The sequence below is a fragment of the Poecile atricapillus genome, chromosome 3, assembly GCF_030490865.1.
Source record: "Poecile atricapillus isolate bPoeAtr1 chromosome 3, bPoeAtr1.hap1, whole genome shotgun sequence".
Lineage (NCBI taxonomy): Eukaryota > Metazoa > Chordata > Aves > Passeriformes > Paridae > Poecile > Poecile atricapillus.
Window position 1 is genome coordinate 56,121,561 of NC_081251.1, and position 11,750 is coordinate 56,133,310.

Below are 11,750 nucleotides of genomic sequence, written 5' to 3' on the forward strand. Positions count from 1 at the left end.
TCAAGGAAGAGCGTACGGTGGAAAAGGTGTCTGACAATACTGGTGACAAATGTGTTTGATTGCACTAGCCATAAACCATGTCTATCAATATTTGTTACCTATTCCTCTTGTATTTTGTCACTATGTACTTTTTACAAAGATGACACGCAGAATACCCAACAGTCAAGTCATCCAGCCTGAAGCAGCTGGGATGGACAAAGCCCAATGTCAGACTGACAGCACGCGAGCAAGGAACACGTTTCAGTGCGGTGGCTGTGCTGCACTCGCCATCAGCTGAATCACCTGTGCGTGTGTAATGGGAACTGGGGTGGGCAGTCGCACTTTTGAGGTTTCCAATCTACAGCTCAGTGTTGTGACCCGCTGGCAGAGAGGGGAATTAGGGTGTTTTCCCCATGCTCCCCATCTCTTGGCTGCCAGTGACAGAGAGACAGTGCAGGATGAAGCCAGGCACTTCCTGCCCTAGGGAAGCAGCCCAGGTGACGCCTGGCTGGTGATCCACCCCTAGGACTGGACTCCTGCCCAGCTGCCACAGTTGGTTTTCCCCCCAGAGGCTGCTCCCCAAAATCAAATGGATACTTTAAGCACTTAGAAATGGTTTTGCCATTAGAAGAACGGTGTTCCTTTTTATGGAACCTCTTGGGTGATAGTTTTCCTTCGAAGAATTAATTTGCACCATTGTTTCCCTGGAAAATAGCAAACCGACTTTCTTGCGAGGCTTTATTTAATCCTCATTCAGGAAGGGCCTCTCCTGTGGCTGCTGGGGTCAGTCATCGGTAACAGCAGAGGTATCTCCCGTGGAGTACTTGTTTGACAAAGGAAGTTTGCAGTTATGGCTTACAGCTATTCAGTTTCATCCTTTAATTTCTCTTTCAAACCACTTCCCGGCTCTGGGCTTCAAACCTGCGCAAATCTCCCTCTCCCGCGAACACGGGCCGGGCGAACCGAAGCTCAGGCACCGCGGCGGGCAGCCCCGGCACGCGCGCACGCGCGCGCAGGCCGGGGTCCTGTGGCGTTATAAAAGCGCGCGGCGGCAGTCCCACCTCCTCTCTGTGCAGCGGCGCGCGGCGGTGCCGGGTGAGTGTCCGCGATGGCGCCGGGGCCCGGCCGGGCGGGATCCCCCCGGCCCTCGGGGCATCGCGGCGGGAGCGGGCCGGGCGGGGGCCCCGGGGCGGCCGGCGCCGCTCACCGGGGCGGCCTGTGTCTGTATTTGCAGTAGGAACCCAGGCGGGGACCGCACCCACCGAGAGCGCCATGGCCGAGGAAGGGTGAGCAGGGCCGGGGCCGTCGGGGGCGGCGGGCGGAGGGGCCGGGTCGTTCTGGTGCGCGTCAGGCTCGGGAGCTCTGGCTGTGCCGTGTGTGCAGGCCCCGGCGCGGTGCTGCTGCGTGCTTCCTGCAGGCCGGGAGATGGGAGCGGGGTCCGCCGGGCAGGGCCGCTGTGCACATGGCGTCCTCTCTTCTCCAAAGGAGCATGGAGGCAGCATGGCCCGGCGGCTCGCCTGGAGGATTTAATGCTTTGGCTTCTTTCAAGTTCGTCCTTCGTCAGTCCTTCCTGTGGCTTAGTGCTTTAACTTGATTTTGTTCTGTACTTCTTTAATGGCCGGATGCTTGCAGGTGAACGGGAAGCTTTTGCTTTTAGTTGAAAGTTGCTGGTACGATCAGAACGCTGTGTGTCTTCTCTTTAGCATTACTGCTGGAGGTGTAATGGATGTTAACACCGCTCTGCAAGAAGTGCTGAAGACCGCACTTATCCACGATGGCCTTGCTCGCGGTATCCGTGAAGCAGCCAAAGCCTTGGACAAGTAAGTGTGGTGTCACCAGTTTCTCTACTGTGAATAGTAAAACTGGGTGAGACCTTGAGATGAGGTATGATGAACACCTGCAACAGCCATTTTATCCAGGTGTTAAGTTTGAACCTTTGCCAAGACTATAGTTTTCTGCCAGTAATTTTTGTCTTTTCTAACGTCTGGTTTGGTGCCTTAAAGTGGAGTCTTGAAATATAGAAGCTAAACTCGATGATTCAAGAAGAGCAGTATCTGGTGTGTTAGGTTCTGTCATTTTGTGACCCCAGGGCCATCGAGTGTTCATGTTGGGGTGTATGGGTTTTGTGAAAAAAACTGAGTGATGCTTGCTGTATGTAGCTATGAAGATCTGGGTCTCAAGAACCCTATGTTTTAGGAAGTAATAAAATACTTACAAAACTTTATAAGCTTTTAGTCGGGTTAATATGTATTTCAGATTTTTCCCAGAAGAGTTAATTTTGTTTTTATGAAAAAGCCTTAAATTCATAGTTTCCTTATACTTTTTTTGCTGTCATTTTTTGTATGTTGCAACAGTAAATAAATTTGCAATTGTGCAATATCAAAACAATATTGAACTTACATGCCAGTCATTCAGTAACTAGTGATGGTCTCTTGTAGGGCAAGGTGTATATATATATAAATATACATACACACCTGTGTGTGTTTATATTCAATCCATACTTGTCTTGCAAGAAAAATCTGCTTAAATATAAAGCTACAGTGTTTGGATGATGACTTATAACTTTAATGTTAGTCGGATACCCCTTCACTCATCCTGTGAGTGAGAACTGCTGTCTGACAAACCTGTATGCGGAAGCCTCTGGGACAAAGCACTAAACAAGGGTGGAGAAACACAACTTAGGTGACAGCTAAGAACTCAGCTTGTATGAGTTCTTCTGAGTTCAGCTACAGCTCTATAAGCTGTGTGTTAAAAGGATAATGTGTGTGTGAGGTTTGTACACATTTGTGTGTGATGGTTCTTGCTTGGAAATGTTTCTGGCATTCTGGTGGCAGTCGTGATGTAGAAGGTCTTTTTAGGGGAAACTGGCTTTGTTTGCAGAGGTCACATTGCATTAGGTTAAGCATAGAAGACCTACTCAGCTCTCTCTGTTGTCAGGTATCCCTTTGGTATCTTAACATTGTACCACAGTATACAAAGATCCTAATTAGAATTGGGGCCCTGTCATAAGAGCTTCTCTGAACGTAAGTAGAAAAGATTGCTCTGAAGAACTTGCAACAACTTGACATGGAAATTCAGGCTTTTAGTAATTACAATTCTAATGTTAAATTGCTGTAGTATGAAAAAGTGTTACTTGGTTGCTTTGTAACAGTGATAGGTCTGTAGAGGATCTGGTGTTTATCCAGTCATCAGACGTTTTTCCAGTGGCTGAGAATTTCTTTAGTGGGATTTTTAGAAGCTTTCAAAACAGGAAATAGACTCTAAGGGTAAAGTTAACAATGTATGAAAAGCCTGTAATGTATGTATGAAGAATATAAAAATGTGACAAAGCACATCAAAAGTATATTTAGTATTTCAAAAGCTTATGGTGTCTCATAACCAAAACTTAGGAAATGGTTCTCTAGAAATGCATGTGCTGAATTCAGTTATATTTTTATTATCAAGAAATTTCAATTAGTGTCTGAAGTAACATTTGTCAGTTCTCATTTTTTTTAGACGCCAAGCCCATCTCTGTGTTCTGGCTTCAAACTGTGATGAGCCCACATATGTAAAATTAGTTGAAGCACTCTGTGCAGAACATCAGATCAACTTAATAAAGGTGAGTGTCAACTTGAGACAAAAGTTTGGAACAGTTACGCTGCTTGTTTCAGCATGTAGAGAGCTGGACCTTTATCTGTGTATGGCTTACCTAGGTAGAACTTTCCTTAGCAGCAGATTGTTCTAGTTCTGTGTGATTGCCATTTTTCCGCAGTACAAAAGCTATGGATGTAAATGGCAAGGGGTGTGGATTGGTTATTTTGCACAGTTAAAGTGAATTCTGGTGGCCTGTGTTATAAGAAATAAAGTTACTGTTGGGAGTGGAGGGCAGGAGGAGCATTCCTGTGACTCCAGGGAGGCTCAAGCTGTACGATGATGATACTTTGGCTCCCTCTGCTGATGCCTGTGAGGAAAGCAGCCATCCGTTACCCAATGCTTCTGACAGTACAGCAGCTTCTGGGCTGGAGCCAGGTGTGCCAGGAATGGCAGGTTCTAATGTCATGTGATGCTCTGCACAGGTTGATGACAACAAGAAGCTGGGCGAATGGGTGGGTCTCTGCAAGATCGACAGAGAAGGAAAACCTCGCAAAGTCGTGGGCTGCAGTTGTGTGGTTGTCAAAGTAAGATTGCCAATTATGTGTTATTTATCATCTGAAAATAAGTAGTAAACTTGAGGGTGGCAAGGGCCTGCCTAGAAGATAAAAAGCCTTACTTCAGAAAAAGAGCCAGTTCAGTGTGTCTGCTCAACTTGAAAATGTTTTGCGGAGTTTATTTCACAATAACACTGGCAAAGTAAAGCCACAGTACGAGCCTTGAAGACTTTGTGGTCTCTGAGGTCCCAAGAGATGGCTACATCTTCACAGTCAAGACCAGTGCCTTCTGCATGCATTTTCATAGTTAGGCTGCTTTTTTCACATACTGGAATTTCTGTAAGCAGAAAAGATTTTGTTTACATCCTTGTCTTAGCGGATGTTACATTTAAATGAAATACAACAGTACTTTATTATAATAGTCTTATTAGAAAGAACAAGGGGGAAACTGGCAAATTGCTCGAGCTTACTTGTGTGGAATTTTGGCATTTCCTTGTGGAAAACTTAGAATCCCATTTGTCCTTGTAAAAAAGTTGGTAAAATCTAGGGTCTGTATGCTAATAATGGGTTATTTTGTGTTACAGGACTATGGCAAGGAATCTCAGGCCAAAGATGTCATCGAAGAGTACTTTAAGTGCAAGAAATGAATGACAAATAAATTTTGAACCAGTCTAGTGTATGTGTGATTGATTCGGTATCTGTGGAACAGTTGTTTGAGTTGCCAAGGATGGCATCAGAACATGCGAAAAATTCGCAAATGTTGGTGCAGTTTATTAGTATTGCAACTGTGTCAGTTTGTGGAAAAGATTGTGGGGATCCCTGCATTCCTGTTTCAGGGTAGGTCTGTTTCCTGTTCCTATCCTAGAAGTCACCAGGTAGAACGTGGCACAGATTCAAGTTGCAATAATGCAGACAGTTCTATCAACTACTGTCCTTGCTTGGTAGTGCTTTGGTCTGTATTTCAAGGATTCTGAGTGACTTGTCTTGCTGCCTCTGTGATAAAAATTTGGGTCCGTCTGCTGGGACAATAAGTGGACTTAAGTATTTCGCAAGTCTGGAGATGTTGCAGAATTTCTATATGCTTTCTTAATTTATCCAGGGAGCTTAATGGACACAAGATGTGTTTTACTTGTTCCTCTGCCTCAGATTGTGGGGTGATAGCATCTTATTATAAGTATTGTCATGCACTTGTAGGTCCAATTCTGTAGTTCTCATTAGGTAGGGTAACCAAGTAGTTGAGTTCTCAGTTGCTCAAATGGGGCAGTGGTTTGGTTTCTGTAGTAAATTGATGCTCAGAACTTAGATTTTTGTGTGTTTTTTGGAAGCAAAGGATTTGGACTGGACAATATGATTTGTTTCTCTCCCTCCTGCAAATTGTTTTATGTGTCTTAAATTTCCTGCAGAGTAGCTCTTTAAGTGGAATGAGTCATAAGGAATTGCACTATTATGCTGATGTGTAAGATATGAATGTGAATATGTGAGCACCTGCAGCTGAGGAGATGGGAATGTTTGCCATTTTCAGGCTCTTAAATTTGCATTTTCATTATGGTTTGTAACCCCTCGATATCCCTAGTCATAAGCATAAGAGTGAAGGCAGGCATCTTCTCCAGCTGGCTCAGAGGCACTTCTGTTAGAGCTCTTTATAAGGCTCTTGAAGGGTCTCAGTTTTGGGCTTATCCAAGTTTTGTAGTAGATCTGGGTAACTTGGGTTGTTGAAATGTTTCTGTAGTAACATTTTCAGGTGTACTCTAATAAAGTCACCTGTTTAAATCTGTGAGGTCTGTATCCTTTTGTTAAACTTTATGCATGTTCTCAGAAAACAGACCTTAAGGTACTGGAGTATGTCTAAAGGAGGATGGCAAATCTTGGGGAAAGGTCTGGAGCCAGTTCAGAGGCTGGGGTTATTTGGCCTGGAGGAGGCTTTGGAGAGACCATGCCACTACACCCATCTGAAAGGAGGTGATGAGGTGGGGGTCTCAGAAGTAGCAAGTTACAGGTTAAGAGAAAGTGGCCTGGGGAGCTTTAGACTGGGTATTAGAAAATACGGTGAGGCACTGGAGCAGGCTCCCCAGGGAAGTGGTGGAATCAGTCCTGGGGACAGTTAAAAGACTACATGGGACACTTAAGAACATGGCTTAATGGTGGGCTTGGCAGTGTTTGGTTTGCAGTTGGACTCCATGATCTTTTCCAACATGATTTATTCCGTGATTTAATTCATATGTGTTAAGCCTACACCCAAGTTGAGAAGAGTCCAGCTCACACAAACTATTTAGGTTTACAAAATAATTTGACACTTTTTAACTTGGTGTGAGAGAAATGACATCAAAATGTTTTTTCTATTTGATTTATACCAATAGAATAGCAGCATTAGCAGTAGCTGGGTTATTATATTTCCTCTGAATTACTATGAAGGGATTCAAGTAAGGGGAGCTGTAGTTTACAAGCAAGTTTATTAGGCAGTGTTTCTTTAGCTGCAGTGGAATGACACCTCAGTAAATGTTCAGGAATGTTTCTTATTTTTAGTGTCACCATTTTACATAGCAATGAATTAATACTAGGGAATGACATCTTTTCATGCCAAGTTTTTTTCATTGGAATAGAATCAACACTTCCTAAATGTTTTTTGGAGGAAGGAATTAGGTTGAAATCATCATTTTCTTATCAAAATGCCTAGGTGTCAAATTAGGGCTTTTCCAGGAAACAAAACACAAGAAGTGACCTTAGGGCCTATGCAGGGTAAGCATTGGAGAGCTGATTAAGTTTGCTTTATGCTTTTTACTTAAGATTTTCTCTAGGGTTTGGTTTATTTTCAGAAATTTTTGGAGAGCCAGATCCCACCCAAGGTTTTTGATTCACCTTGATATTTAGTGAAAGTTCATTTTATTTTTCTAAATTGGCTGAGCCAAAGAAGTTGTTACTAGTCTTTCATACTGGAACACCTACTAAATGCTTCGCTGAGACCTCTGCTTTGTAGAGTAAGAGAGCCTGTATCTTCATGCTTTCCTGATCAGGGTTTGTTTTTTTTTGTTTAACTGCAGAAGATGTACTGATTTTGATATGTCCTGCAGGATTTCAGGTAAGATTTTGGAGGAGTAGGCTCTGGGATTCTACTTGAGGTTGCAGCCCCCCTGCCCAAAGGAGTACATTACTGGTCTCCAGAATGGATGTGGTTAGCACTAAACAGGAATGGAAATTAAAGACTTCAGAGTTACGGCTCCAGGACTGACCCGGACTTCCTCTTTTCATCATATTTAATGTCACTTGCATGTTTTCCTTATGAAACTGGGATAACACAGAATGGTTTGCTTAATGATGTATGTTTTGTGGCTTTTGGTTGGCAAAAGCATCAGAATTTTTTTCTGAACTAAAATAGAGGGTTTGGGTGGTTTTGTGTGGAAGGGTAGGTGCTTTCAGGCCTAAATTATGTTTCACTGTCAATTAGAAAACCAATTAAGTGCTTTGACAAAATTCTGGTGAGTCATTGTAAAGGTGTCTTGAACAGACTTCCAGACAGGATGGGGGAACATTCTATGTGATAATTTAAAAAAAAAATCTTGAAACCAGGTAAGCTCATTTTCTTTTAGAACCACCTGTGTGTCATCTGGGCCACTACGCTTTTTCTGTCATGTGTTTTGCTGCAGGTCACAAAAGCTCGAGTATCTGCACAGCAGCAGTACCACCATATTAGCACGGTTCCTGCTTCGATGGAGTCATGGGCCTGCCTGTGGCTCCTGTAGGAGAATTTGTTATGCCTGACCTCCCCTTTTTCCCATGACTGTGCATATTTCACTGTTTCAGCCCCTTGGAGTCTGGGATGGTGGCACAGCTACTCTGCTACTTCTGGTTAAAAGTGGGTGGTGTGCGTGCTTCTAATGTGTGGGCCAGAGAAGATTACCACTTGAAGGTAATCTAGTTTTAGGACAGCTCACTCACAGCAGGGTCCTGTTGTGATCCTTGGTGTGCTTTGCAGTAGCACAAGTGAGGGGGCATCAGGGCTTGTCAGCAGCAAATCTGCTGCTGCTGCTGCACAAGCACTTTTGTGGGCTTCAGCCAGTGGTTTGGAGAATATTGTTTACTTTGCCTGCTTTGCAAGAAGAGTGTATGTTCCTGTCTTATTTAATGCAAACAGTACTTTATGAAGGATGAGAACTAAGCCCACATATAGAAAAAATATAACCAATAATAAACCACAAAATAGCCTGTAAAAAATTAGGCACAGGCCCCAGTATTTTCTGTTTAAAAACATTTCTGGTTTAGAATTGCCTCTACCTATCTGATTTTGTTCCTTGTTTTAGAAAATCTGGCTATGCCAGCTGCAAAACAGTGGTCCTCGTGTCTGTTCCTGAAGCTGGTGCAAGCATTGTCCCCAAAACCTGCTCCCTTTCCTGGAGACTTTACAAAGGTCTCTCATCCAAGGATATGAAGGAACTTTGAACATGCATCTATTTGTCAGCCTTGAAAAAAACTCTTGGAGCGGATATGTTTGGGAAGTGAAGCCTTAGTAGGATTTGTCATTTGTGTTAGGCAGTTGACTGGAAAATAGAAGAGATCTTCCCAAACAGCGTTAGAGTGATAACATAAAAGCAAACCTTTGCTTGAAAACTTTCAAGTACACAATATTGCAAAAAATACACATGGTACAGTAATTCTACTATTCTTATGAGGTTAATTGATTAGTATACCTATCATATATTGTCCAATTAAAAGGTTGGTTGGTTAACTAATAATTCCCAGGGTTCTGGCCCACTGGAAGCACACGAGGGCTTCTTTGCCCCAATTCTGTTATTGCTAGTCCACTATCTCTAGATTCTGATTGGAAAACAGAACGTTCTTGTACTTGGTTCTCTTCTTGGAATAAGACTAAATGGTATTTTAGGAGGTTAGCTTATTGTTCCTAAATGTTGGGAAAGAGGACAGAAAAATTACTAGGAGCTACATCTGTGTAGTATTAGTGATCTACAAAGCTACAAATATATGAAAAATACAAAAAGCTCAAAATCTTGGGCATCAAGACCATTGAACCAGGTAGCAGATGTTATGTGAGCATAGATGTGGTTTGTACTTTTCAGCCTTAAGGAAAGAAGTAATGACAAATTATTTTTTCAATGGTTTTAGACAGTTAAGTAAATACACAGAAATGTTTTCAGCCATTGGTCAGCAAGTAAATGTTTGGTTTGAGATTCTCTTTAATAAATTGGGCAGATGGAGTGCTTAGTATGTGTTGTGTGTAATGCCCCCACATGCATTCGTAATTTCTTGGTTCACTGGCATTATTTTTCTATGACAGTCCGCCACAAAAAGCCCTAAGCACATCAACTGCTTCATGTACCTGATCTACTCTAAATTATGATACAATCTTTTACAGAAGTAAATCACTATACAAATATCTGAACTTTTAGCTATTGGTTACCATGCTTCCTCCTTTTCATTAAGTGTTCAAGTCATGTTATAATATATGAACTAATGGAAACTAATCAGAAAATTGCTTTGTTTTAAGGAGCTTTCCCCCTCCTCTCCAATTCAAAAGCAACTGGGGGGACTTTTTATACTGTGTAAGCAAAATATTTAAAATATTTTAATTGTGACCTCTGAGGAACGTAGTATTACACAAAATGGGGATATGTTAAGTAACAAGTATGCTTTAAAAAAAATTTACAAACAATTTGGATTGTACTTGATGGGCTTAATGTTTTAAAAAAATTATTTTATTGATATCTAATATTCCATACTGCCAGAAGATTAATAGGCACAAAACAGAGTTATATATATACAAGGGAGAAAATATTTAGGTACAAATTAATCTATCTTGGCCTATAGCTCAGTCAGTGTCAGGAATCTGTTCATTTTTGCTATAGTCTACTAAGGTCTAAGGTAAGTTTTACACTTTGAAGCAGAAGAGTAGAGTTAGTATGTTGATGTTCTAAAATACATTAATGTGTAAGCAGACAGATAATATTTTCCAAATGTGATGAAAAAGGCATTTATGTCAGTGCCTGGCATGCCAGGTTCCTGCCCTATAAAATTTACAATCAAGTTGTGAAACTGAAAAAATGTATTTTATGTGGATGTGCAGAAAAATGTTTATTAAATTACCTGTTTTAATATTGAAAAAAAACAAACTGTACTTCCAGTATGCTTTTTTTTCCCTTCTCACCTGAGTTGTTCTAAGACATTTTCTGCAGTGAAAGAGTTCAAATCCCTGTTAAAATAAGCTTTGCATTTTGAGAACAGAAAAAAAACCAAACATGACCCCTAAATAACCTTCTGTATTGATTGTATTGTTAGCAGCCAGTGTGTTGGATAACATAATACAGATGCTTAGGACAGGTTTAGGAAGGCAAATGGGGGGGAAAAACAAAAGGTTACTAGTTTTAAGACTATGTGTTTAAGGGAATTGAGGTCATGTTTTGTAGAACCCCTCCACAAAAAATGAAACACCCTTAGATATCCATATATATAAAAGTGTTCATATGTCAATAGAGCTATGGTATACATTCCTTTTAATCCATTTATTTGAATGGACAAAATTCAAGTAACACCCTTCAGCTTTGCTGTTTTCAGAGCAGCAAAATAGAATGTTTGTCAGAACATGTACAAGAAGTACCTTTACAAGCATAGAACTTAGGAAGCTACTGTACTTGAAAAAACCATGTAAATTCAAATCCTGTTTCTGCAGGGGCAGAATCCTTCCAAATAAAAATCTCAGCTGGTTCTGACTCTTCCCTCATGGTTATCTACCAGTTGTTTTTCAGCATGACAGCTTTTATACTTTCTTTTGAAACCAGTATGTCTTCATCCTTTTTTGATCATTGTGAACAGCATCATCATTCTATCTGACCCTCAAGCCCATATATATGTCCTTTTCAGGTGAAAATTATTGGAAATATATGTGCCTCTTCTACTTGTAACTGTGTGAAAGCACCCCTAAAGCTACTGTTTGGACATGAATTTTGAGTGATTTTTCTTACACGAAGAAGAGAAGAGGCAGACTGGTCAACATGGTTAGTAGCAGGTGGAGGTAGAGCAACAATTCCAAGAGGCTGAGTCAAAAAAACAGAATCTGGCAGTGAGCCTCAAGATGACCCTCTCTCACCCTTGCTTTCTTGCCAATAAAAATCCATGAAATGAGTGGCAAAATATAGGGAGAACATCGGTCAAGGGACAGAAGAGTGGATGAACAGAGATGCATGCATGCAGAGGCATGTGTGTACCATTTCAAATGTAGATTACAAAGCTCAAGATAGTATTGGGAAGGAAAGAAAGGCTGTGTGTGCCATCCTGTTCAAGTCTTGTCGTTCTAATTAGGAATGGCGGAAAGAACGACACGGACTCTCAAGGGAGTCAGAACAGGAGAAGATCTCTAGTTTATTGCTATAGCCATGTTATATAGACTGGTTCGTGGAAAGTACAGAAAGGAAACTCTTATTGGTTAGTAAAGTACTACATTACCATCATTGGTCAGTGGGGTTTACCACCCCCTGACCTTCTCCTGCAAGGAAAACACGGGGACAGACAAACAGCACCTTCAGGCTGTTTTGTGTCATTGAGGATTATTTTGAATCCTCTCATGAATTTCCCAGGCTAGCTTCTCAGGCAGGCCTGGCAGGCCATGGGGCCTGCAGCTTGCTCCAAAGCTAGCCTCCA

The 11,750-nt window shown here is 41.8% G+C and overlaps 1 protein-coding gene and 3 non-coding genes across 6 annotated transcripts; all 4 read left to right on the forward strand.

Moving 5' to 3' along the window:
- The first annotated feature begins 1,019 nt into the window (after positions 1 to 1,019).
- On the forward strand, positions 1,020 to 4,780 carry RPS12 (ribosomal protein S12). Of its 3 annotated transcripts, XM_058836176.1 has the most exons (6): positions 1,020 to 1,074; positions 1,214 to 1,265; positions 1,683 to 1,799; positions 3,475 to 3,577; positions 4,035 to 4,136; positions 4,691 to 4,780. In XM_058836176.1, the coding sequence occupies exons 2-6, from the start codon at positions 1,252 to 1,254 to the stop codon at positions 4,751 to 4,753; spliced, it is 399 nt and encodes a 132-aa protein (XP_058692159.1). In that variant the 5' UTR covers positions 1,020 to 1,074; positions 1,214 to 1,251; the 3' UTR covers positions 4,754 to 4,780. The 3 variants fall into 3 exon arrangements, with proteins under 3 accessions (XP_058692159.1, XP_058692160.1, XP_058692161.1); XM_058836177.1 differs by lacking the exon at positions 1,214 to 1,265 and having other exon boundaries at positions 1,050 to 1,074; XM_058836178.1 differs by lacking the exons at positions 1,020 to 1,074; positions 1,214 to 1,265 and having other exon boundaries at positions 3,459 to 3,577.
- LOC131578365 (small nucleolar RNA SNORD101) lies at positions 2,522 to 2,603 on the forward strand. Its single transcript, XR_009277457.1, has one exon. It is a non-coding gene; the product is annotated as a small nucleolar RNA SNORD101 (small nucleolar RNA).
- Positions 3,881 to 3,967, forward strand: LOC131578375 (small nucleolar RNA SNORD100). Its single transcript, XR_009277466.1, has one exon. It is a non-coding gene; the product is annotated as a small nucleolar RNA SNORD100 (small nucleolar RNA).
- Positions 4,239 to 4,373, forward strand: LOC131578374 (small nucleolar RNA SNORA33). The gene has a single exon (XR_009277465.1). It is a non-coding gene; the product is annotated as a small nucleolar RNA SNORA33 (small nucleolar RNA).
- Positions 4,781 to 11,750: the final 6,970 nt, after the last annotated feature.